At 37.3% G+C, this 27357-nt stretch overlaps 1 protein-coding gene across 1 annotated transcript in view; it reads right to left on the reverse strand.

Annotated features, from left to right (window-relative positions):
* Nucleotides 1-27357, reverse strand: part of ITGBL1 (integrin subunit beta like 1) — a 148263-nt gene that overhangs the window by 74420 nt on the left and 46486 nt on the right. Inside the window, exons 3-6 of the mRNA XM_075526281.1 lie at nt 12762-12908; nt 8821-8943; nt 5080-5220; nt 2180-2320 (exon numbers count right to left, since the gene is read on the reverse strand). Of these exons, the coding sequence (XP_075382396.1) occupies nt 2180-2320; nt 5080-5220; nt 8821-8943; nt 12762-12908 (552 nt within the window). The remainder of the gene's footprint in view (nt 1-2179; nt 2321-5079; nt 5221-8820; nt 8944-12761; nt 12909-27357) is intronic.

Genomic DNA, 27357 nt, shown 5'->3' on the forward strand with positions numbered 1-27357 from the left:
CAGCAATGGCAATAACGTCCAGGAAAGAGGGAGTTCAAGCCCTGTTTCAGTGATGCAGCATTAGCTGTAGATGCCACAGGTTTGCTTTAATCCAATTAGGTTTGAAATTCTTGTGTTCACCCTTAACTACAGATCACATTTACCATGTTGTTTTTTAGCTTTGTACTCCTTAGCTGATGCTGACATTTTGATCAGTCCCTGAGTGCTAAAAACATACTCAGCAACACAATAATACATTCGAAAATAGACAACATCCCAAAGTCAATCCTCCTGCTGCTCTCATGACTGCAGTTCTACATCCTTCCAGTTTATTAATTAAATAAACCTCTATAACATTTGCAGGTGGCTGAAACTGTAACAAGCAAATGAATTCACTGAAGGTTTTTAGAAATGCTTCTTTCTCTTTTTTTTCTCATTTTATTAGCTAGTGATCCATCAATATTTATTAAAAAAAACCACAACAGTTGAGAAACCTTTCACCTTTATAACAGGCAAAGAAGAGGCTAAGAATTTTATGTATCATGTTTGTTTCAGCCTTCTCTCTCTATTACAGATAACTCCTATGATCTTTCTATGAGGGATCTCTCATTCTAGTAATAGGAGAAGAATATACCACATTGTTATTTTCCTTGATGTGACTGCATTCTTCCTATTATTAATTAGGCCAGATCAGATTTCTACAGGACGCATTAGAGCTGACAACCTGTAATCTGTCAAATCCCTTTGAAAGCACCCTCATTTGTTTTTGCAAAGTTCCTGTGTGTTCAAATTGCATGCTGTGTATTGATCAAAGTCTTTCTCTCCTGCCCAGTATTAGCATTTTTATCAATAACTATACAAAATTGTATGCAAGGTCTCACTCAGAACCTCAGCTTTTGTTAGTTCATACATGGAGCATCAATCTAAATACACTGCAAACCTTAGATAGCTGGATGGACGTTAACTAATTTGAATATAATGCTTTGAAGTACAAGTAGAAGAAAAAAGGAAGGTGAAAGTGTCTAAGTCAGTGATGTGTAGCTGGACCACACATTCATATTTTCCACATATTGATGCTCTACTTGTTCTCAGGTCAATTGGTATTCTCGGGGTACTGGTTTTTATTAACTCATGAATTCACTTTTCCTCAAATTTCTCCCTCTTGCTTGTCCTCTCCCTGCCATATAACATGAAATAACAAAAACTGATCTAACAAATTTTCAAATTTAAATTTCTCCAGGGAAGGATATATATATGTGCTGGTTTTGGCTGGGATAGAGTTTCTTCACAGTAGCTAGTATGGGGCCATGTTTTGGATTTGTGCTGAAAACAGTCTTGATAATAGAGAGATGTTTTCATTACTGCTGGGCAGTGCTTGCACAGAGTCAAGGCCTTTTCTGCTTCTCACCCCACCCCACCAGCGAGGAGGCTGGGGGTGCACAAGAAGCTGGGAGGGGACACGGCTGGGACAGCTGACCCCAACTGACCAAAGGGCTATTCCATACCATATGGTGTCATGCTCAGCATGTAAAGCTGGGGGAAGAAGAAGGAAGGGGGGACATTCGGAGTTACGGTGTTTGTCTTCCAAAGTATCCATTACACGTGGTGGAGCCCTGCTTTCCTGGAGATGGCTGAACACCTGCCTGCCCATGGGAAGCAGTGAATGAATTCCTTGTTTTGCTTTGCTTGCATGCGCAGCTTCTGCTTTACCTATTAAACTGTCTTTATCTCAACCCATGAGTTTTCTCACTTTTACCCTTCTGATTGTCTCCCCCTCCCACCAGGAGGGAGTGAGCGAGCGGCTGGGTGGTGCTTAGTAGCTGGCTGGGGTTAAACCACGATGATATATATATATATTAAAGTTTCAACCATTCTCCAATTTATGTTAGGTTACACTGAAGAACAGAGTATTAGAAAGGAGATGGGCACCTAAAAGTATTTCATATTTACAGAATTTTGTTAAAAGGCATAGAAAAAAAGACATGTTTTAAGAAAGCTTTAGAAGTGGAAATATATTTTTTTTTTTACACAATTATGTCTTTTAATTTACAAAGGCCACTCCCCAAAAAAAACAGCTAAAGCTTGGTATATTTTAAGCTACGAAAATGAGAATTGGAGCACTAAGGAAGAGCAAGATCAGACCAATTGGATGCTTTTATTACAAAACTACACATAAGTTCCTTTTATATATATTCCTTACCTGAACAGAAGTCATCAGAATATCTGTCATACACTGCTTTGCAGTTTCTTTCATCACACTCACAAGTATCTCCATGAATATCTCCCCAGTCACCAGTTGGGTCCACATCATGGCATGTGCATTCCCCACATACACATGTGCCTAGGAAAGAGAAAACAAAAACAAAAAACAAAAAAAAAAACCAAAAAAGAGAGAGACCAAGATAGAAGATTAACTGAGTAATTTAGAGTAATAGTAGTTTGATTACAGGAACTTACACTTGTGAATTTTCTGCTCTCACAGGAGTGCAGTTTCAAACCTGCAAGTGTTAATCATGAGCATACGCTCATCTTCTATGATTTAAAACCTTCTATGATTATTTAGTAGTAATACTTTATACAAACAAGTTGGCTTCCTGTTCAAGTTTCCTTTTGTTGTTGAGCCTTGTTAGGAATCAACTGAAAAATGTAGTGCACAGAACAGTCGTAAATCTTTGACATCAACAGTAATTTGCCCTGACAGTAATGACAACAAAAATCAATGCTGTTTAAATTACTTGGGCTTGGGCACAGTGGAAATTTAATGATTGTTAAAGCATAAACATTTAAACTAGAAGGAAATCAAAATTCTAATCCAACGGAAAATGTCCAGGAGGTCATTCTTTACCTAAGAAGAACATCAGCACAGATCTACATGAAAATGATACTTTTCCACTTTTCCCAAGTCAATATTCAGGGCCACACCCTGTTGTTTACAATGAGAAGGGAAATGTGAAATATGACAGAGATACTAATTTGGCACAACCTTACTGATACACAGAGAACACGCATCCTACTTACTTGGGAAAAGTCAGAACAAAAAAAGACAGTTTCCTCATTCAGAAATGCAAATATGCTTCAGGGCCATACACTCACTACTTTTCTGAGATGCCAACAGGCACAAAGAAGCAGCCTAACCTTACAGGTGCATGCAGGTCATTTCCTGGAGCGTAGCTTCACCTTCTGGTACTCCACCAAAGCCTTTGTCATCTTATTCAGATTACTCTGAACAATATAATGCATTTGAGGACAACAGGACAGCGTGACAAAAGAGTACATACAGATATGGGCACATTCTCTAAAAAGGGAAGGTCTACACAATCGTGCATGCATGACAGTTACATGACACAGGAAGAGCTGCTGCCCCACTTAGTGCTAAAGCCACCAAGACAGCCCTCAAGAAATTTGGACCTGATTTTTGATACTTTCACAATTCAGTGACATTTCCAAAGGAGAAGGAAAAAAACCAACAACAAACAAAGAACCTCCCCCCCCCCGAAAGTGAGGAAATGCCTCTGTAGAGTGATTAATCTTCCCAGAAACAACTTCAAAGTGAATTTGGATCAGCTGTCCTGGATATCGGAATGCAAAGCACCATCTCACCAAAGTTTAAAAAAATCTAAAGGTTCACATCTGGTCTCAGCTGGTTGACTAGACAGTTGGTGGAAAGATATAGACAGTTTATCCATCTTAGCACTGAAGGAGGCTGGACAGCAAGGTTAGCCTCAATATTTAATTTTTAGAAGGCTCAAGACTGATAAGATGAACTGCACCTATATCACAAGATGTATAAACACAGAAAACTGGGTAAATATGACTAAAAAGAGTAGAAATGCTGTGTTGGAAAACAGCTTCACGTAGTCAAAAGCCTGCAAAATTTTTATGTGGATAAAATCACAAATACATGAAAGGCTAAAAATATAGAAGCATCCCATGAATGTACCTTTGTATAGGAGTTTGTAGCTATTCAGAATATCAGCTATACCATTTATCCTCATTTCCCCCAATTACAATGTAAATTTAAAGGAATACCTGCACATTCAAATTTCAAATTTGAACAAAAAATTGCTTTGACAAGAAATTCTTTGACAAGAAATTACTTTCTCAGTGCAAACAAAGCATCTGATCTGAAGCCACTTTGATATTTATTATTTCCAGAATTACAGAAAATTTTTTACTGCTAAAGTCCCAAGACTAAGTGAGCCTACATGATCTCTGTATTTGAGCCAATCTTTCAATTTCCTCATAATTAAGAGAAGAGAGTTTTCTAAATGCTCTCAGGCTAATTAGATGTTCACACTATAGCAGGTTTTGTCAGTAGAGATGTTTTTAAGAGAGGTATCTATGTGACTTGTGCTTATGCTCTACTGTAATTATTCTGGACTATTGCCAAAAAAATAACTTTTTTTTTTTAACTCTTTGTTCAATGAAGCCAAACATAGCAGCTAGTGAAAAGCAACCTTATTTTGTACTATTTTTTTTTCCAAAATGGCAAAATTAGACAGAAGTCTAAGGTAAAATTCAAATTCTGGAAGTTTATGCAAATAAAACCCCATGTAGTTAGAAATACTGTGTGAAGTCTACCTTTCCAGCTCTGTATGCATTCCACAGCATTGTTACTGAACACTTCTTAGTTGTTTTTTTCAGGTTGCAGTGGAAACTAAAAGCTTTGTGTTTTCATTTTCCCTATTCATTTGTGGGTCCTTGGTCTTCTTCAAGAGTGAATTGATATACAGTCCTGGTGGCTTTACAGCACCAATCCATTCAGAGTCAAAAATCTGCTAATATTTTATTTTGCAGGACAGGTGTCCCACCAAAGCAGATGTAATAACAAATTATCCTGCCAGTCTTACTGCAAAAATGAAGGATGAGAACAACTTGGGTCAGCTTAATCAAAAAATGGGTATGGATTTGTGTAGGTTTATACCTAAACACAGGTATCTACCCACTCACTTGGAAACGTACATCCAGATTTGAAATAAGTGAGAACAAACTAGAAACTATGAGCAAACATAATCTATGTCCTACTGCAGAAAATGTAAAAATTGTAAAATAAAAGCAAGCTATATAAATACGCGTAGAAAGAACGTGTGAATGACACACCTCTGTTGCTGCAGATTTTGCCATCTGGAGATGTGCATCTTTTCTTGATCTCCCAGGGGGTGATGTCACACTGGAATTCACATTTATCTCCATGCCAACCAGCCTCACAGTAACAGTTTCCACAGTAACACTTTCCATGGCCTTAACCCAAAACAAATTTTATACAGTGAGAAAGAGGCAAGTTTTTAGAAGGCATTAACAATTTAACTGTTTTGATCTTTTCTTTGAAAAACTTTTAATGTTAGACTCCGAATAGAAACAACTTATAGACCGTATATGCCTACATAAAATAAGACAAAGGATATCTGAATTATACCCCAAGTCTATTTTAGAACATTTTTTCATTTAATCACAGATTAAATCTAATCAATAAACACTAAGAAAATAACTTCAATATTTTTATATTTGTAAGCTTAATTTTTGAAACTTTATAGGTAAATTTGGAAGACAGTAAATGTAATAGTTAAAATTAAGCACAGCTTTAAATGTTAAGATAGGACACACTTGCCCACCATACTTGGCATGTCTAAGAAAGCATTGTGTGCTCTCGACTCTTCAAATAATTCCAGCAAAGGAACCTGGATTTACTACAAACTGTCTACATTGTATATGGCTTCCCTTCTTACCTGTTTTTGAACATGGATAAACCAGTTCATGAAAGATGAGAATTAGTAAAATGAACCTTTTAGATGTTCATTTAACAAACCACACATCTCCCAGAAAGATAGCTGGGTCATCTGAGGCTTTATGAAACCAGCTCCTGAACATTTTGATCCACTAAGGTACTTCTGCCATGTGCTTCAATGACACAAAGCATTTAAATTAAGTAGCTGCAACTATTACTAATCTAAAAGCTGTAATTCTTTACTAGAAGGATCAAGTCAGGATCTTGGCCTTTTTTCCCTCTAAGTATATTAAACTTAGTAGACCTGGTCATCTCTATCACAGTCTGGTCAACTTACACCTTAACTATCAAGAGTGCAAATTTAGACCTATGGAATACAGTTTTTTCCTGTTTTTACAATTACACATGAAATTTTCATTATAATTGTTTGGTTAAATGTCAAAAAATAACAGAAGATAAAAATACCATCTTACTTAGATAACTAAACAACAAAGACAGTCTAAAATAGTGCTTGTTAGCAAAAGGTTGTTCTTGAACAGTGGACAAGAAATAAAGGGAAAAATCGTGAAGGAGTAAATTAATTTGATATACCGGCAATTTTTGTAGATTAAAACAGCACTACTTCATTCTTCACTCACACTTGTATAGTCCTCAAACAAATATGAATTAAATGATACAATTTGCCACTACCTTTTGCTTTTGACTGAAGACAAAATCACTCGATTAGAGCAAAAAAGCCTTTAGATAAAAAAGATCAGGATCAGAATTTAATTTGCTAGAAACCATGATACTTTATTAAAAATAAGCTGCAACTTGATTCCAAAGTTTATGTAACCTTAAGTAAAAAGTGATACAGTCAACTGACTGATCAAAATCCAACTGAGGCTGGAAAAGCTTGATACATCTTTGTAACTCTGCCCTACCTCAGACTTGTTTTGCTTAAAAAATGCAGTCCCCTTGTGCAAAGATTAAAATGCATGTTATCCATATCTCAGCATGGCACTGTATGCTTTTCCAGGATAAAATCCCAGCTCACAGCTGCAGGCTTTAGAAACGTGTGTAAATAGAAGCTTTTGTTTTTTCATTAGTTTGATCCTCCTGAGTTGGCTTTCTTTGAAGACAATTAAAATCTTCAAGACCTGCCTATACCTTCAAGGGCAATAAAGGGTATGTAGCAACTAAGTAGGTGCTACACAGTGTGAAAGTACAACAGGCACTGATTAGGTTCAGCCTGTCTGTGGAGAGTATCCAGGGGCCTTTGCTAGCTAAGCAGAACCGGGTTGGAACTCTGTTTCTTTCTTTATTACTTCATAAATAAACCTAAATGATTTCTGCGGTGGAAATCCTGTGGAAGGAAAGACCGCATAGAGGGTATGAAAGGAGACATCTGGACGAGAGAGAGAAGAAATAACCAGATAGGTATGCGGGGTCTGCCTTTTCTGTGATGAAAATATGTACCTTTGACCTTCAGTTCATGTGCTGTCCACTTTTTCTGCATAAGGCCTGGTTCAACATAGGGTTAAGTACTGTAGAGGTTTGTTACAAAGCAAAGCAAAATCTAACACTCATCACCTACGTGCATAAACTTTTAATTACAGCAACCTAACCAAGTCAAGCACACCATTAGCTTATAACTTATATTTACTTCAGAAGGCTCCAAACCTTACATAAGGTATCAGGGCTTTTATACCGATGAATCACAGACCTTAGAGACTTGAATCTACCAACAATTTTTTTGTCCTTTTATATCAGCATACTTTGATTTCTGCACACACTTACAACTAGTTTTTTACAGAGATGCATCTGGTCTGTTTTGGAATATGGCACCATTGGATGAAACAAGGGGAAATAAAAGCTAAGAAAAACCTAACAATATAAACCAGCAGCAACACAGGTGGGGGAAAACACCTGACAAAAACAGCAGAAGGAGAATTTACTGGAACTAAAGAAATGATAAATATTCATGATATTTGGTACCATATGTAAAGGTTACAAGCAACTAAATATAAATGGAATCATTGGCACATAAAAATTGTTGCCCTCCACTCATTTTATTTTAGGCAATTACTGGAAATATTGTACTCTACTCCTGGATTTGGACTTCCGAGGACCATTCTGTTTACCCTCATTTAAAATCCCTACCTAATCCTATGCAAAAAAAGTTCTTTTTGCCTTCAAAGGCACTTAAATAAATATAATTTATTTTGTTCTCTGTGTAAGGATAAAGACAGATAAAGCTATTTTACACAAGTACTCTCTCTCTTTATACACACACACAGAGCAAGCACTTTATACACACAATAGATCAAGCACTATTATCAGAATATGAATAGTCTAAGAGCAGTTCTGAACCCTCCTGTATGCATACAGACACAGTATGCATGTGTATAGCTTTAAAAATATTTGTAGCACCTTCCAGCTCAAGGACAAGCCTCCCTAGTAATACAGGCAACAGCATTTAAAATGCCATAACTGGTGTGTATTGCACAATATTTAATTTCCAGGTTCCTATGTTATAATGAAATAAAAGCACAGTTTGGATTTTGGTTACTTTTCTCTCTAGCAGCAGAGTTCACTCCATCTTATTCTCTTGCCTTTCCTATCACAGATGAAATATTTCTTCATTCATTCCTTTCCCTTTTTATCTCCTGATTGCTTCTGAGTTCTCATCCTACATTTATTCTTGTTCTTTTTAATTTTTGCTTCTTGACAAAATTCTTAATAATCTATTTTTCTTTTTTCTTTTGTTTTTCTCTATGTCCTCCATCTTGCTCTCATCTGTGCCACAAAGCATTCACATTTCTTATATTCTGCTGAAGACAGATACACTAAGCTACAAATTACCTTAGTGAATTACCTTGTATAATCCTCTTTGCAGTTCTTCCAAAAAGAGGAGGATGTCACAGGATTTCTTCATTCTTTAACCTCCTGCTTAGGTCATTTTTGCATCTGAAATTCCCACTTACAATTTGCAAGCTAAATTCTTGCAAATATAGTTACTTTTATTTTAAGTCATACATTCAGTAAAGACATTTTGTAGGTCCACACAATTAAATTATTTTATAACAGCCTGTATTAAACTTCAGCATTCTTCTTGTACTCACTAAAATACATACCTGTACAAATCTCTTCTGTCTCATCATCTATGCATTCTCTGTCATCACATTCACAAAATTTACCGTAGACCAGTCCATTTCCTTCTGAGTTTGCACATTTACACCTGCCACACTGACATGTGCCTGGAAACATTTAAGACAGTACTCAGTGACTGCAGTTTATGGAAAGAGTTTTCGTTAGTCCATCAGAGATTGTACGTATTTTATTTCTGAGAAGGCTGAAATCTAAAGATTATCCAGCCAAATAAAGAGAGACACAGAAACAATCCATATCAACAAAAAGCCTAATCTTAGCTGCAAATAGATACAACATTCAAGTGGTTCAGTTTTAATAAAGAGCACCATATTTTCCTAAGTAAAATTCAGTCCTAGAGTTGTCTCTCTGACTCCATACAACTGAGGTATGAAGTCAGCTTTGGAAATTATACCTTCTGCCTACTGAAAGGAGAAAATTTAACTTAGTCACCTTCTCAAGAATGAAGCCTGGTTTTGTCCAGTTCCACAGCCATGTTACATTAAAGTAACAGGGCATGGCTACTGAGGACCTGAAAATAAGTCTGCCTAAGTTCACAAAGTTCCTTTGCACTCTAGTCTCTAGTCCCTTTTCTACAGCTATCATCGGATGATTAAGATTTTATAAGTATAGCCTTGGAGAAAAAGCCAGGAATCAAAGGAAGGAAACATTGGCGAGGAACATCTGCATGAAGACCTTATGATCAGATGTCAGGAAAAAAAGGACTCAAGCTAGAAAGCAATTACCACAGCAATACATTATTATACAACAGACAAGCTAATTGCAGAGAAATGCATTCATAGCATTATTAAAAACCCCATAAATATTATAATAGCATATCAACAATTTTACTGCAAAGTGCATGTTTTTCCAGTGGTATTGATGTCCACATTACAAGTTATTTCATACATTTGAAGAATTGTACGAACATCTATAATAATACCTTGTTATTTCAGGACTTTGACCCAATCTAACTTTAAGCTTTTAGGGCTCGTTTTTCTTCAGTCTGTGGATGATGTCTCAGAAAAGAGTAGATCTTGTAAGAACCTTAAGAGCTATAATAAAGACACTTGCTGATTTGTCACAAGTAAGATGGGTTTTACCCATGTCAGACCAGCGAGTGGTTTGAGAACACAGGTCTGCCTGAGATTCTCCCTCAATGTAAGTACCCCCAGGACTTCCAAATGCTTTGGAACTGTAGAGCTGGTTTTTCTCACAACATAAACCAGAACAGAAAACTTTCTGACATAAGGAAAAGCCAGAGCTCTCAGGCGAGGCAAAGGATGGAAATGGGTTTGTAGACAGATCTCTCTTCTGTCACCTCTGGTCTGGTCGCACATTTGCTTCTTGGTCTTTTGAACAGGGTTGCCCCCTCACCTCAGTGGCTGCCTCTCTCCACGACCCACCCTCCTAAACAGAAAGCGTTTGTTTTGTTGCTCCCAGGGAAGGAAGAATTCGCCCTTTTCCCTCAGTAAGTCTATCTGACCTGGAGTGCAGTTGCCAGGGCAAAGCAAACAACTTCCTTCTCCTTCTCCTGCTGAATATTTTCTAGTTTGGAACATAATGCACGATAACATAAATAAACATATTAAGGAGTTATACAGTCAAAAAAGCAAAAGTACTATAAAATCAAGTTAGAAACAGAAGTATTACCGTGCTGGTTATATAAGACACCCCTTTTCCCTACCCCTATCACCTTTATTAAAATTGTAAGGGTAGGAACTTTGTGCAGTACCATGTTAACTGGGGCCCTGTGGTCAATGGGCTTGCACAAGCTGTTTCAGCAGTCACTGGCGTCACTATGCCACCAAGTATAGATGTAAAAAAAAAGGAACTTAATTCACAAGACTCATACTCCTCACGTTACATCCATACATATTTTAGAAAACATGGTTATTGACACAAAAGAAGTCCTCCAAAATAGAAGTTTTATGCTGATATTACACAACTACTTTGCAGAAACCATTTTACGTTTCACCATTACAAGTATAGTACAAGTTTTACTAAACACTGTATTAATCCAAAAAACAGAGAAATGGGGCTCTGCAACATACATGGCCAGTCTAAAAAAGTAAAATGTAAAAATGTTTGCAAGAGCTAATATAATAAAATAATAATAATACAACTGATAATACAACATAAGTAACCTACAGAACTAGAATTATTTGCTACAATTACTTGGAAAATAAATACAAATAAAAATTTTGAGAAAACTGTCTCATTTACAGATAATTCCCAAACAGGAAAAAAGATCAAATGGTAAATTGATTCTTAAATTGGGCATCTAAAGAGGTCAGACAGACTGTGTCCTAAAAGTGTCCATTCCTTCCCATTGACTGGAAGTGGAAATTGCTCACATAGAGAATCTTGGTTTAGGTAGAATGCCCTAGTTGCTCTGACAAATGATTAGGAAGAGCTGAGTCAGAAAACTTAAGTTTTAGGTGGATCTTGATCGGTTCATGAAAAGAATTACAATGAATGGTTAGCTGTGTGACAGCAGAGGACCGCTTTTGCAACAACTTATGTCATCCTTTCCCATCTTTTATTGGCAATCAAAAAACAGAGCTCACACCCCAAAAGCAAATTGGCAGTAGGTCAAAAGGCAATCCCATCAAGACAAAATACATATGACTACAGCCCATCAAAGTTACCCCAAACTCCCTAGCCAGTCTCACTGGAATTCCTGTCCTGTTTAATACCAGCAAAACTGAAAGCACTTGTTTTTCTCCTGATCTCACAAACACTCCCTTCTTAGCCACTTTTAGTGGTTGTTCAGCTACATTGGTTTTCCTGTGAAGACTCAGTGATAGACAGACTGGGGCCACTTCTAGCCAAGGAAAGAAAGAGATAAAAAGGTCTTAACATTCTTGTTTAAGTACTTTGTTTGTTTAAGTACTTTGACTGACCACAATTAACTATGTTTATTTTTGAGAGTCAGTTTCTCATTTAGGTGTCTCTCATTTGTTAGTCAAACAATCATGAGTTTCATATAATCTATACTATTGTCATAAATGAAATGTATCATTTACTCAGTATGCTGTATGCTTAAAATTTTACATTAAATTGGTTTCACATCTTGTTGTGAGAGACTAGCTTCTCTGTAGCAAGTCCCACAAATCCTTTGGGTTCTTTGCTCATGTCAGCAACTACCTTGTGAGAAATTTAGTTGTATGAAAATGTATGGACCCAGATAGAAATTAAAGGCCAGCAATAGTGAGCAGAAGTGGGGTTCTTGAAACATTCTCTCACTCAGAGATCAATGTAATGGAAAAACTGGAAGGCAGTTTCTGGTCTCAAACATTGACTGGTAGCAAATGCCCGTCAAAACTTTACCGTTCTGCACTGAAGTCTTCTAAAAGGCTGTTTCTTTTTCCTCTGATGTTTTTTAAGGAAATTACTTCCTATTTAAGTTAGTATGAGTTACAAAATTAAAGAATTAGAGAAAAGAGAGTTACCAAATCAGAAAAGTGAAGATGGAAGTACCCCATTAAAATGTCCACAACTGTTTTTAATAATCATTATTACATCTCAAAAGTGTCTCAAAAAATTGTACAGCTTATAGATGTCCTGGGAAAATATTTGCAAATGCCATTTCTGCATGCTATAAACACAAAAAAATGACATAACTTTCTGTGTTAATGCCATTACCACAACCTTTTGATGGGCAAAATACATGACACAGCTACAGTTTCATCAACCTAAAATAGCTATGGATAAACTAGAGTACTAAAGTAGGCATTCTGAATCAGTGCACATCATATGCACAGGAATAGGCCTACAGGAAAATGAAGCATTTTAGTATATATACAGTTATTTCTCAGTCTCTGAAACATACTCTACAAAATTCCTAATTAGAAGAAATTACAGTGATTCTCAAGATAACACAGGAAGAACATGAAGCCATCAAATGCAACCAAAGACACCTTACCTGCACCAGAACAGATGATATCTTGAGAATTCTTGCACATTTCATTGCTTTTCTTCCGTGTAAGATTGCAAGTAGTTGGATACTGACAAGCTTCACCATACCAGCCTTCATCACATTTGCACTTCCCACAGTCACACTTCCCATGGCCTAGCAATGGAAGGAAAGAGTGTGTCAAGTCCTTTTTTTCATTCAGAAAGTGCTATTTTCTGATCCAGCTTTTAAAATAGATTCCATCAATTATAGTTTTAAATGAACATGATTAACAGATTCACTTAATGTAGTTCATATGCAATCGGAAATTAATAAGGATGAGCTTAAATATGAAGAGACACCTGAAATCACCATGACTTTGAAACCTAATGTATGTAATTTTGATAGGTCTACATATGAATTCTTATTTTAAGAAGGACTACAGAACTAAAACATCCTGTATGAACAATGGGCTTTCTTACTACTTTCATCTCTTCCTCATTCCCGTATTTGTCTACTGTTAACTATTATTAACACAACAAAACTCCAAGTGCAGAGATTCCATTCACCTCTTGTAGGCAAAGAACAGCTAGGAACTGCAGCCTAGCACAGTTTTAAACACAGGATTAATTATTATGGTACAAACCCTGAAAAGGAGCATGGAGAGGGCCAGCTACAGCAGCAAGCAGTAACTCCCTCATGCAGCAGCAGCTGCAGCTCCTCCCGCTACTGAAAGGTGCAAATCCTTCTTTCTGAAGCCTCCTCTGGCTACTGGTTCCGCCAGCCCTCTCCCACCCACTTAGCTTCTACTGGGCTGCTGCTGCAAAACTGAATTTTATCTTTAAATATTGACACAATTTTGGCAATGTAGTATATTTTGATACTCATAGGACTACATTTACTAATGATTATTTGCTAAGTGTGAAGTATCTTAAAGAACCAATGCAGCTGCTCAGTCTATTAAGACATAGCATGTTTAGCCTTCAACCAGTTGAATAATACATTGCTTAAAATTTGTAATATATCTAATAGCATGAAGAATTATAAAAGTAAGGAAAGTTTGAGTTTTTAAAAATTCTTCAGTTTTCTTTAAAAATACCCAAATATGCAGATGAATCGGCAATTTGCACTATTTATGTTGCACATTAAGTATCATGTTCCACACTGAATTCCAGGTGCAAATTTCTATCACTTAATTCTTTAGCATTTCTTTACAATTTTAGGTAGTAAATATGAAAACAATTGCAAATCTTTTAAACCAGAATATTCAATTTTAAAATAAAGACCATTTTAATGTATACCTGATTGACAGAAGATTCCCCTCCAATCACTACATCTCAAAAATAGAATCTTATTGCAGACTATTTTAAATGCATCTGTTGCCTGCAGTTAGAGTCAACTGCCTGAAAATACAAGCCCAGTCTGCTGCCAATAAGAGGAATTCAAATAACTATTGTAAATAGGAAATTTTAAAGAGAAAGAGGAGTATCTTTTGTTGTTCAGTAAAATTTCGTTTGCCCTCCAAGATGGTCCTAAGACAAGATACACTTCAATAGCTGGAAAAAACATAGTTCAAAAACATAGGAGAGAATCACCTTAGTTCTTGTTTTAAAACAGGAGTTGCCACCTTAAAAATTGCTGAATAACTCTGTTGCTAAAGGACAAGAAAAAAAAAGGTAGGATATAAAATACATAATAAAAACCTACTCTTGTGATTACTTTGCTTCACTGACAGGCAACAGCATAAGCCATTCCGGAAAATGGTGATAAGTCCTAGGGTAGCTTAAAAAAACTAAAGACAAAACATTACCATCTCCCTATATTTTCCTTCCTTTCAAAGATTACTTATCACAATGACTTTGCATTTTCCATGTTAGGCACTCTTGTGATTTAACAGTTTCATGTCTGCTGGTGAAGAAAAGATGCTCTAATAAAAGCAGAACTGATTTTCCTGTTCCCATGTCTAAATGACAGAGTAAGGCAGAAGCCACTGCTGGTTAGTACTGATGGTCCAGCAGCACTAACCTCTCTCAGTTAGAGATGCACTAATCTAACATATGGTGCATGAAGGAAAAAAATTATTTCACTGAAAATTCATACAGCCTGCTTAAAGAAAATGAATAAAAGACTTCCATGAGAGTAGCCATACAGAGCAGTTTCTTGGGTTTATTTAACAAGAAAATACAAAAACCTGAAATTAATGAAATTAAACTGAGAGAAGTAATGGAAGATCTCTTGCATGCAACTGAAAGCAACTATAAGGAATTTAACTAATATGAATTTGTAAGATTGTATTAATGATTTTCACCTTGACCACCCCCTTAAAATATCCTAATTTTGCCAATTGGATATTTATTTTAATTGTAAAGCAATCGCAATATTCTGTCCAAAAATTTGGGTGAGAGGACTATATTGAAGTGCAGAAGGCCATACAACTGACTGCAATAGTTTGTATAACTCACTGCACCTTCCCTGTCACACAGATGATGCAGTAGATCTACAAGTCCGTTTGACATAGTAATCCTCTTCTTGCTCATTTCCCACATCCACATGTACCAATCTTATGGTCTTCCTCGTGGCAAAAATACTGATGTGATGAACTATAAACCAAATATATGATAAGCTTTAAGAAAATTAGAGAGGGTACAAAAGGTTTCTAATTGGTTTCAGATTCCTTTCAGAAAGGTTTGTGTAGGATCCCTTTTGTTGTATATAAATTTCTGTATTGTTTAGAAAGCAAATAATATTATGAAATAGTAAATAAGGAGTAAATAGCACTATGAAAGCTGCGAGGTGATATTGTAACTTCCCAGAAAATAAATTCTACCAATAAGGGGCGGACGCAGGTATCTGAGGATGTGACACATCTCATCAAGAAAAGTGAGAGACAAGAAAAGTGAGCTACAAGACCTTATTAAATAGTTGGTCAAGAAAGCTATATCTCAGAGTAAGTGATGACACATTCATTCCGTTTTTTAAAAAAATGGCTGTAACATGAATAAATGCTAAACATAAATCAGAATTTCACTTTAAAAAATCAGAAAATAAGGGAAATAATGAAGGTTCAAGGAAGTGCTAGAATTCCTTTAAGAAAAAGACTGTGGGCTGTGAAATACTTGCAGCTTCAAACACGTGGAAAAACCTTTTATAACAAAGGGCTCCATTTATAACTAGATGAGCAGTCACCTCAGAGAGTATATCTGCAGTATGCAGAAAGCTTGTAGGGTGGAAAATGAAACTAATATGCAAGGAAAACTGTCAGATGTCAGAAAATATATGGAGAAAGTGAGAACAGAAAATGTTAGGCAGGGTCAGATCTTGCAAAATTGCAAGTACTAAAATGTACTTTCATCATCCAAATAAAAAGAAAACAGGAAAAAGTGTGGCTTCACCAAGCAGCAAAAAGCAGTTAAGATTAAAGATAATTTACAGACAGTCCAAAACAAAATTAATATGGGGATGTTGACTACAGTAGCAAATGCAGTGTGGCTAATGATATAGACTGTGGAAATGAAAATTACTCATCTAAGATGAGAACAAAACAAAGACATAAAACTGTTTTTAAGGAAGTGTCTAGACCAGGAGGGTGAGACCCCATAATCTCCACTCAAGAGTACTTGCGATACTTGCACATGAAAGGCCAGTTTAATAACAAAGACTTTTAATGAATCTATCAGGCTGGCAATCAAACGTCTGAAAAATTAAAAACCTAACTTCTTTTTCTTTTAAGAAAAAGGGATGTACATGATCCAGGCAACATAAAAACAAGTGGCTCTGACCTCATGAGCTGTGCAAGGATTTGAAACAAATTATGAAGCATTGCAGAGCTAGAGACACTGAGGTAATGAAAAATGGAATATAATGAATAACAGCTTTATCCCAAAATAGACCATCATTATGCCAAATTAAGGTCTCTTTATGTCTCTTCATAAGATAACTGATATTTTAAGAAAAGGAACACAGGAAATCTAGCTGATATGATCATATATATTGGATACAATGCCACTTAGGGAAGAAAAAATATTCTGGATAAGGTACTCTAGAAATTTAAGAGACTCACAACTTGATTTAAGGGAAGGAAACAACATTAGGACCAAAAGGGATATTACTGGGATAGAAGAAGATTACTGGTGATGTTTCAAAGGATGTTTTTGGAACCAAATGTGTTTTACTGATATTGATACAAAAATTCTGAATATGGTAACAACATTTGCCAATGACGCAAAACTGTAAGTCCTCAGTAGAAAGGTGAAGATGGAAAATCATACAGAATAAACTGGACTGACAGTCTGAAGGCCTGAAGTAATAAAAGTGGATTGAAACTAGAAATACAAAGCACAGGGTCACACATCAGGGACAAGTAAAGGATGCCATAGGTTAAGGCCTCCCCAGTTGAAAACAACAACAAGAGCCTGAGTTGTTGTTCCACACCTGACTCATGTCAGCTGTGGAAAGATGGTGTGACTAAGTCTGTAGCTGAAAAGAGTCTGAGATGTACTCATAGAAGATATATCAGTAGGGACAGAAAATGGTAGCAAACTTGCATTTGAAATGCTACACACAATGTATGTAAAATGGACATGATCCAGTTTATGCCGGAAAATTACCATTAGGTCTCTAAACCTCAGAAGAATGAGTCAAGTTTTCCAGGGAAAACACTTGCAGAATTTTAGCCACTTGCAAAGTTGCAATAGGCTAGGAATTAAAACATCTTAGCTGAAAGATGGTAATTTAAACCACAGCCATTTGGCTCTGATCACATGCTTTTGCCCTTAGACTCTTAACTTCATTCTAAGTGCATTCTAAAAATGTTTTTCTACCACATGTTTGCATACCTATAGGTCCAACAGCAAAGACACAAAGGTAAAATCTCTGACAGAAGGTTCTGAATCCACACCTCGACTGTATGTATTCAAGGCACCAATTTGGAAGCCTGATTTCGCTGGGATCCATCTGTAATCCATCATGAGAGACAGGCACTTCTGCAGAGTGACTCAGGTCCTGCGTGGGCTGGATAGTCCTCAGAGGTTGGCTGTCTTTCTTCACTAAACTACTGGGAAGCATACAATGATTGAATAGGATACACAAACTTAACTGGTGGGACTTTGGAGTTTGGCATATCACTAGACATGTATGCATGTAAATAAAGATTCATTCATTTATTTTCTTTTTCTTCACTTATCTATACAATAATCTATGTCAGGTTTTAAATATTCTGACACACTTTGAATAAAAAAGGAGAAGGATATCAGCTTAGTTATAGGTTGAACTCTATCAGTTTATGAAAACAATTATATTACATAATTATTGGGTAAACCAGAAACTGAATTTGAACATTGCTTCCATTTCTATGCGCCTACAGAAATTGTAGCGTTCAGCAGTGCTATTGCTATTTCTGTGCCTCCCACTGGAAAAGATTCTCTCCACCTTTGTACCAGTTTTGGTTCAGATTTTTTTATTTCATACTAATGTTTACTATGGCTGAAAGCTCTCCTACATCCTAGTGGTTAAACTTTCCATAGGCAATGCAAAGTCAAAACAAATTACTTGTTTTGTTACCTACTGTGCTCTTGCCACCTAAGACCATGTGTGACTGTATGCATATCTATGTGTTGTGATTATCTTGTCTACTGAGCAATGGTGGGGCACAAAAATGCAGACTCCTTAGAATCACTTGGCAGAAAAGAAAAATAAGAAAAGACTGATCTTGAGGTTAAGACCTCAAATTGAAAGAAAGGTGACTGGGTTCAACTCTTGGATCTTTCATTTTCTAGATAACCTCTGGCACAGGACAGCATCACCAGGGCTCCAAGAGATGAGCTTAAATTCTCTTCTTTATAAAGCCGATAATGACAATTAACTTTGTCATAGAAATTCTGGGAAGGACAAATTTCTTGATGTTTGAGAGCTTTCAGATGTTATGTATGATTAGAGACAGCTAGTTTAAAAAACAAACAAACAAACAAAAACAATGAGGCAAAGTAGTATCTTTTAAATTATATTCACCTTTTTCCTCAGTAAGATGAAAAGAGCACTCCCTGTCTAGGGGCAACTGTAAAACTATAATCATGTGCTTGTTAAACTGCAAGGACCAAGCTCTTAAATAAAGTCTTGGTTCATTAAGCCAACACTATTGGAGATAAGTGCCTTTGGTAGAATACCTGTTTATGTGGTTGTGCAGCATTAGTTATAGCACAGCAACTCTCACTACAAAAGTCTCTTATTGGAGTACAAAGATCCAGGCTGTTTGACCAGACATTGAAATACACTCAGATGTCCTCACTGTCACATATTTTTAATAACTAAAGCCCAATTATTCTATGTGAGAACACAATTGAGGGCAGTTCTCATTTTAAGATTGTAATAGAATCAATTTCCTACAGGCAGGTGAGATTTAGCATAAGGATTCCTCTCTATAGCACAAAGTCAGCCATCAGAAGGAAATCAGCAGCTGTCATGATAATTGAATTGGACTCATTATTATTCATTTTTAGCAACCACCGAGTGATTCATGAAGTGCTTTTCAAATCTAAAAAACACTTCTTGAAATAGGTGAAGAAATATGAAGAACTTGTTGTTATGGATTCCCACTTTAAATTGGGATGTTAGATAGGAAGGATGATTGAGTTGTAAGAGTTGAAAATTTTGGGAAAGTAAAAAATTAAAGCTTTGTTCTGCACTTTCAACCTAGACCAGCACAGTGAAGATGTTTTCAATAGTTCTTTCCAATTGGATGCCTTTCTTTCCTGTAGTTAGTGAAGCAGATTCTGCTACTTTACACCAATGTAAAGATAGCAAAAATATTTCAGATTACACTAGGATAAGATTAGCAAAATGGCCTATTCTGTTTAGTTGCATTTGAGATTCTCAATAACTATGCCTTGCATTCAGCTGAAGCATATCTCTGAGTCTCTTTTTTTCAGAATTGTTGGAATTGCAGTTTCTGAAAAACTTGTTGTGATTTCTGAAAAAGAAGTTGGTATCATTACATTTTTTTCTATGTCAATATACTTGAAATGAATCTCTCTTTAAGGCTGGGGTCTTGGTCGTTTATGTTCTGCTACCTCCGATGAAAGTGAGCCATCTTCTAGACCTTTACAGTATACCCTGGGGATTCTGTCCCTACTGAAATTAGGTTCAGTAATGCTGGGGTTTTCACAAAAATACTGGCTCCTCCTTCACATCCCAATCACTTGTTTCTCCTCCTATGCTGACACTACAAGGCTAAACTATAGATTGGCTAAGGAGACTGATTTGAATTTAGAAACAACTCAAAAAAAACCAGGGAGAAATTTGAGGGAAAACAGCTGCCTAAAGACAGTAGAACATTTCAAGCCAATTTTGCCACTCAAGCCCCTTTATCAGCAAACCACAGCCCTGATAAGAACTGCATCAGAGATTTTCAAAGTGACACAGTAAGCCCAAAGGGCTTTACGAAGGAAAAAACCTAAACCTTTATTTACCTATTCTCAAAATGCTATTAAAAATGTAAAAAGCTTTGAACTTAGAAGTTCTTACGTTAAGCCAATTTCTCTGTGTTTATTTAGGGTGTCCAGACCTTGAGGTAGCCCAGAATAACGGATACAAACATTCAGCACTGGCATGTGGGCAGCCTGGGAGAGCAACTGAGTCACTGAGACGAGCACACAGGGTCTGTAACGCAGTTTGTCTCTCAGCTCTCTTTAGTGATTGGATTCCCCCTGCTCCTTTAAGTCTATCTGAAATGGATTTTCAGAGTTAAGATAAAAAATAGTGACAAATCTCAATTTAGTTATTACTGGATGCACTTTAACAGCCAAAACTATAAATGGCATTAGACCATAACTCCAATAGAGGTACTAGGGAACGGATGAAAACAAACCAAACTACTGCGTATACTTCTTAACGAAAAGCCCTCTAGTAGATAAAGCAAAAAAACCCTAAAGGTACTATTGCACTTGTTGTGCTATGTGTTGCAGGCATTGCTTAATGCAATGTTTTAGTAAACAAACATTCAATAGTGTTCTAAAAGAAGAATATCAATCAGAACCCTCATCACAATGTAAAAAAATATGCCAGAGGTGGGTGCGAGGGCATGACTACTGATGTTATTTAATTTTCAGGTTATAAATCAACTAGCTAGAATAGATATTTCTATTATATACACTCTGCAATATTATTTCCAGCAATACCCTCTTTGTTCCATGTTGACGTAAGGAACTTTACTTTGGTGTGTTCTCCATCACCTGAGTCAATGTGAATACCGCAGTTTTAAAATCTTCTGCCCATATCCCAATACAAGTTGTGCAAACAAGTTGATTTTAAAGTACTATTGCTACATTCGGAGATGAAAACTATTAGTATTTCCAGAATATTTTAAGAAAGTACTTCAGGTTCACATTAGCAGCATGCATGATCTGTAAGTAATGTGCTCTCATTAGACAGGAACTGTTATTTATTACAGTAATAGAAATGAGAAACTATGGATCAGATCAAACAATACTTTAAAATCAGTATCTTTAGAAATGGAAATAGACTAGAAAATTAAACTGGAATTAAAAGAAAAATCAAAATGTTGCCCCCTGGAGTGTATTTTAGACATTAAAATGAAATAAACAATATCAGTAGAAAACTATTTCTAAAAGATAAAAACATCAGACTGTTTAAAGAATTCAAACTTTTACTTAATTTAAGATGGGGGGGGGGGGGGGGGGAGGATAATATTCTCCCCTACTGAGACTACAGTTATCTTTCTCTGTCCAAAGAGGTCACCATGCATGATTTTACTTAGTCTTGAAATTTAATACTACACTTACTGTCAATTGCAATTCCACTGCCAAGATTAGAATTTAAATTACAGTAATGCTTATAAAAGACTTTAATTGCACACGCTGGTCATAGGTTGTTTTTAGTATGTACTACCCTAATTCTATATTTCAGAACTTCAGAACAACAATTTCTGAAAGAGGCCAGGAAAGATTTTTACTCTTTTACATGGTCCATTACTTAGTTTAATTCTTTGATTTTTTTTCTCTCTCATTGTTCTATTAAATACTGAAGATCAGTCACAGCAAGAAACAGATCTAGGTGGGATTATCTCCTGGGCTCTTAAAATTTCTATGCACACAACTCTGTGTGTCAGGTAACATGGTTATATAGCCCTTTCTACATTTCCATCTACCTGCTTCTGCTTAAACCCCAAATAAGGCATCAGAAACCAAGTTTTCAGCAAATATGTATTAAAACAGTATAATATGGAGGATCTAATCCTATAGTGCTTAATGGGGATGTTTAGTTAATCACAGACTTTTAACCAGAATAGCCCACTGTGGGTGTCCAGACCTGTCTCTTTTATCCCTTTTCCCTGTTCTGGTCAAAGGAGTTATTTTCATTTTAAATTACCTAAATTTCCACTTAGTCAATACTAAAGTATCCATCTGCTAAAGCCTAACCTTGCTTTAGTTAATAGTCTCAGCTTGCACAAGATCATATAACATCTGGCAAGTTCAGTTATTGGGAAGGCAAGTGATTTTCATTTTACAACCATTTTACTGAATAACCTAGCTAGTTACAATCTTCACACTTTACATTTTACATCACAGTCTTTGAAATATTCATTGACATATGGTATCAATGATACATCCATTGGTATATATCATGACTAGAGAAAGTCACAAATAACACAGAATCACAGACTGGCTGAGGTTGGAAGGGACCTCTGGAAGTCATCTTGTCTAACCCTTCTGCTCAAGCAGGGCCACCCATAGCTGGTTTCCCAGGACCGTGTCCAGACAGCTTTTGAATATCTCGAAGGATGGAGACTCCACAGCCTCCCTGGGCAACCTGTGCCAGTGCTCAGTCACCCTCACAATAAAAAAGTCCTTCCTCATGTTCAGAGGGAACCTCCTGTGTTTCAGTTTGTGCCCATTGCCTCTGGTCCTGTCACTGGGCACCACTGAGCAGAGCCTGGCTGTGTCCTCTTTGCACCCTCCCTTCAGGTATTTATATACATTGATGAGATCCCCCTGAGCCTTCTCTTCTCCAGGCTGAACAGTCCCAGCTCTCTCAGCCTTTCCTCACAGGAGACATGCTCCAGTCCCTTCATCATCTTTCTGGCCTTTCACTGGACTCTCTCTGGTAGCTCCATATTTCTCATGTACTGGGAAGCCCAGAACTGAGCATAGTAAGTTAAAACACTTTCAACAGGCTATTTACTAAAACTAAAATACTTAAATAAAATTTTAATAATATAAAATGTTATTAAAAATAAACCATAAGGTTTTGAAAATGTTATTCTAGTTAGTGGGGAAAAGAGAGGATGACATGAATAAGAAACAAAACTGAAGAGAATAAAACAGTTTCATTTCAGCTACTTGGTTTAAATGTACTGTGTTCTATGTAGTCTTGTTAGATTGCTTGCAAAATTACAAAATAAAATAAATTTCTTTTTTAATATCAAAAAGTTTCAGTTGACTTTTTGGAAGTTCTTTTCATGGCAAATTCTGAAATCTTTTTTGGTTATTGTTTAAAAAAGAATAATGTGCAAGTCATGAAAATTTCCAAAACGCTGTTACTCCAATTTCATTGTTTCCATTTGCAACATATGGTAAGGGTAATACACGGTTTTAGCACTTTTATGTACTGGAGAGTGCTCCGAGACGAAATTGTCTTTCATAGCTTGAGTCTTTTACTTAAAGAGTATATAAACCCCACATTTATATATGTAAAAAACTATGTGTTTTATTACTGCATATGTATAATTAATATAAATAAGTTTGTGTCTATGTATACATACACATAGTTCTAGAATCAAAGACAATATGCATTTTTCCTCTACCTGGACTAAAAGGGTATAAGGTATAAGAAAAAAACCCCCGATACTGCCGATTAGTGGCATTTCCTTTTTCCCCCTATTGGCTATGAATTCAAATTCACTGTAAAGTGAACAGACTCGATTGTAATAAAAATCAGTTAGATATTGTGAATTATTAAAATGAAGGAAAGCAACACTCAGTTGAATCAGCTCCAGTTTGTTACCCCGGAGGTGGCACAAGTTGATATAATTTTAAATGTGATTCATGCTGTTTAGACAGATGATATAAATATCTCAGGGAGACAGAGATAAATTAGTTTTATCCATCAAAACAGTCTAGAGTCAAGGTTTCCGTTAATAATTCAATGGTTCTGTGAAAGATTCCTTACTTATTTTTAACCAAATGGTTTCTCATTTTTTGAAGAACAAAAATAATCAACTTTTAAGTAGGAAGATCTTTTAAAAGGCAGAGCGAGCATTCTTTGGCTTCTCCAGAAGACAGCTTTTCCATATGTTACTTTCCCCGTGTAGTCCTTCGCACAGATACTGCACATATCAAACAAAATTATACCTGAGACATGAACAATTCCTCTCCATGAAATAACTTGCAGCGAAGGAAAAAAATACAAAGGAGCTTCACATATTTAGCTATGTAGACACTAAAACTTGTAGACACTCTAAAAACTACATTCTTGTGGGAAAGAAAGATTTACAAACCCAGCAGGTTCATGTTTGTGTTACTGTGCTCAAGAGCTGAAATAACTGAGTTAAATAAACCCCATTTCCTGAGTCTGAGCCGGTTCGGTGTGTGCTCCAGGTTCACTAACAAATGCTGGCCCAGATACCCTTCGCTGTCTCCTTCCACGGTCCGTGGCTGCACATGACCCTTGGGCTCCATAAGCCCAAAAGTGATGATCCAAAACTGACTGAAGGAGAATTCCTGATTCTCTGTGAGATTAAACAGTTGATGTTTGACTTCACCACCACTGCAAGAAAACCCACAAATGCTGCAGGATTTTTATTTTCCAAAAAAGTGGCACATAAATTTATTAACACCTGTGCCACCAAAGGCCTGCCCAGCAGCTACTTCATTTAAGCCAAACCATCAAAGGGCTTCTAGACTCCCTTTGGCACAAGAAAGGAACCTGTGAAAACCTGAGGGCCTCCACCGTTTCACCTCTTTGGCTGTCTGCCAGTAAGTCTGGAAACCTTGGAAGCCGTGTTTGTATCATCAGAGCTCTCGAGGTTTCCAGCTGTGGATCTTAGTCCCAAAGACAGATGAAAGACTCCTAATGCTTCCAGTCTCAGATATCTATGGTAGTGACCTGAAAATCTAACACTCAGTGGCTACCGTTTGAGGAAAGCTTTTTGAAAAGCAATTTGAGGAAAGCTCTTTTCCTTCTGGATTCAACAAATGTGTGACGTTTCCAGTGAAATCCTGTTTCATTCAAAAATTCCCTGTTATTCCTACTGCCGGCAGCACCAACGCTCTGGTCTACAGAGCTAGAGCCAGGTGGTGGTGCCATGCCTACCGCCTCTCTCCACCTAGTCAAACGCCATGCTTCCCACCCCAATATCCCCTGAGCTTTGAGAGTCTGCGCTGATCAAGCATTAGTGACCAAAAAAACCTCTGGGCTCCCCTCCCCTGCAATGTTTTTATTTCCTTCAGCAGTTTCGTGAGCCTGTCAGGGCCCTGAGGGCACCACCAGCCCTCCCTGTCCATGCCCAGCCTCCCAGGGCTGCCCCCACCCTGCCCACGGCCCAGGTCCCCATGTCAGCCACCCGGGCCGTCGGCCACTGCCCCGTCGATGCCGCAGCGGGGCTGGTCTCCAGCTCCCCACAGCCCTGCCCTGCCCGGCCTTGGGTCCTGCTGAGCCAGGCCCACCCACGGGCCCACAGCCCAGCCGGCCCTCAGGCCATACTCGTCCCCAGGGAGGTGCCCGATGGCTGGGGCTGCCCCTGTGCCCCCGTCTTCCCTGCTCCCGGCTGTTCTTAGACAGAGCTGCAGAGAGCGTGAACCGCCTGCTGAAGAAATCGGCCATGTAACATCAGCAAGCACGCACCGCAGTGGAGTCAGGGTATCTAAACCCTGGATACTGGAAGACATTTTGTGGGAAGAGCTGCTTTTACTTCATCACTGGGTACCTGAAGGAAGAGCAGCGTTAATGGGAAGTTTGTAGCTAAACCTTAAAAGCTTAGTTGCTAGACCGAAGAGTTAGCTAAAGGTGATATGGCTAAAATATATCCAGGTACGTACAAACTAACTTTGAAAGTTCCCAGTGTATCAGATCACTGGAAAAAAAAAATCAGAGTGTTATTTAGGGGTAAAGTTATGTTATCCACATTGCACATTCAAAATGAATGCAGCTGGTACTGCAGGCGAAGTAGAGCACAGGTTGCTCCACGAACTTTGCTTTAAGGACTGGGTGAGCTCAGATTAGCAGCAGTAACATTAGATTTGCTACATATGAAATAAGCGGCCAGGCTCACACACAATGCCTGGTGAGGATGCTACCTGCGTGTCTTTGCCTTTGCCTTAAAGTTCTCATGTTCTCATTTTGCTTGACAGTCGAAATGACCCATAATGTTTACTTCTAAAAATCCTGTAAGAGGTCTGAAGGCCATAACGCTGGTGAACCTCAGCACAGACAGGATCCAGGCAGCCTGCCGTGCCCTGATTAGAGGTCCATCTGATGCTGCACAACTAAGGGTTGCCAGCATCTTCAGAGACATAAGATTTTCTGTGCTATCCCCTTTTTCCTTCTTGTGCTATCTCCAATAAAAGGCATTTTAAACAATACCTTATGGAGTCTGAGTGCCTTTCTTACTGGGATCCATAATGAACACTAGCACAGGTGCGTTACAATTCTCTGCAGCATTCTCCAAAAAAAATCAGACCTTCTACAGTTTGCTGGTTAGCAGCTGGTCAAACAAGCTCACAGTAAACATGCCAGTTACATAAATTTTACATGGAACAAGTCAGCTGGGTAAGACAGCTCCACAGAGTACAAAAATGAGTCTTAGATATTATTCACAGCATGGTAAACCTAATGCCCAAAAGGTCAAAATGACAAGCTTGGCACAACTCGTACATGAGCTGCACACAGGAGAACCTACGCCTAATTCAAGCCACTTCACTGCACAAGGCCTATTCGATGACGATGTAGTCACCATTGAGTCACAAGCTAATAAATTTATGCTACATCTCCTTTGCATAGTGAGCTGGAGGGGAGAAAAGGGGACACATACTCATAAAACAACTACAAGCCTCCCACAATGACTACACTTAAGTGAAATTTAGTAGAAGCATGAAAAGTTATCATTACTCAGTACTTGTGCTTGAGGAATGACTGACTAGTGATGCAAGCAGTTTTTTCAAACCAAGGATCTCCTAGAAGATGTACTTTCTTATCTGAAATAATTACATTTAGTGTTATCTATTAATGATGGGTTAATTTTTAATATTTGTTATCAAAGTTGTGTATATGTTTTACAAAACATAATTTCTCCATAACTTCATGATAAGTATAGTTAGTTAATTGGAATGGATAACAATATTATTTAACAGTGTTTTTACACATGTAGCGAATTAAGGGATGTACTTGCACATTCTCCCTACAGCTTTTCTTAAAAAGCTTAGTTTAAAATAAATTCTTTGTGGGTGTGCTTTGCACAGCAGCATCTCAAGAAGAAAGCATAAACCAAGTTAATGAGTTTCCTTAGGTTTAAATCAAAAACATATTTTTCAGTCTATTGGTTAAACAGGAAAGTTCCCTAGTAATTTATGAATCCCTAAGCCAAGATCATAAGTATCATTCACTGTCTCCTTGAGAC

This window comes from Mycteria americana, chromosome 1, assembly GCF_035582795.1.
Source record: "Mycteria americana isolate JAX WOST 10 ecotype Jacksonville Zoo and Gardens chromosome 1, USCA_MyAme_1.0, whole genome shotgun sequence".
NCBI lineage: Eukaryota > Metazoa > Chordata > Aves > Ciconiiformes > Ciconiidae > Mycteria > Mycteria americana.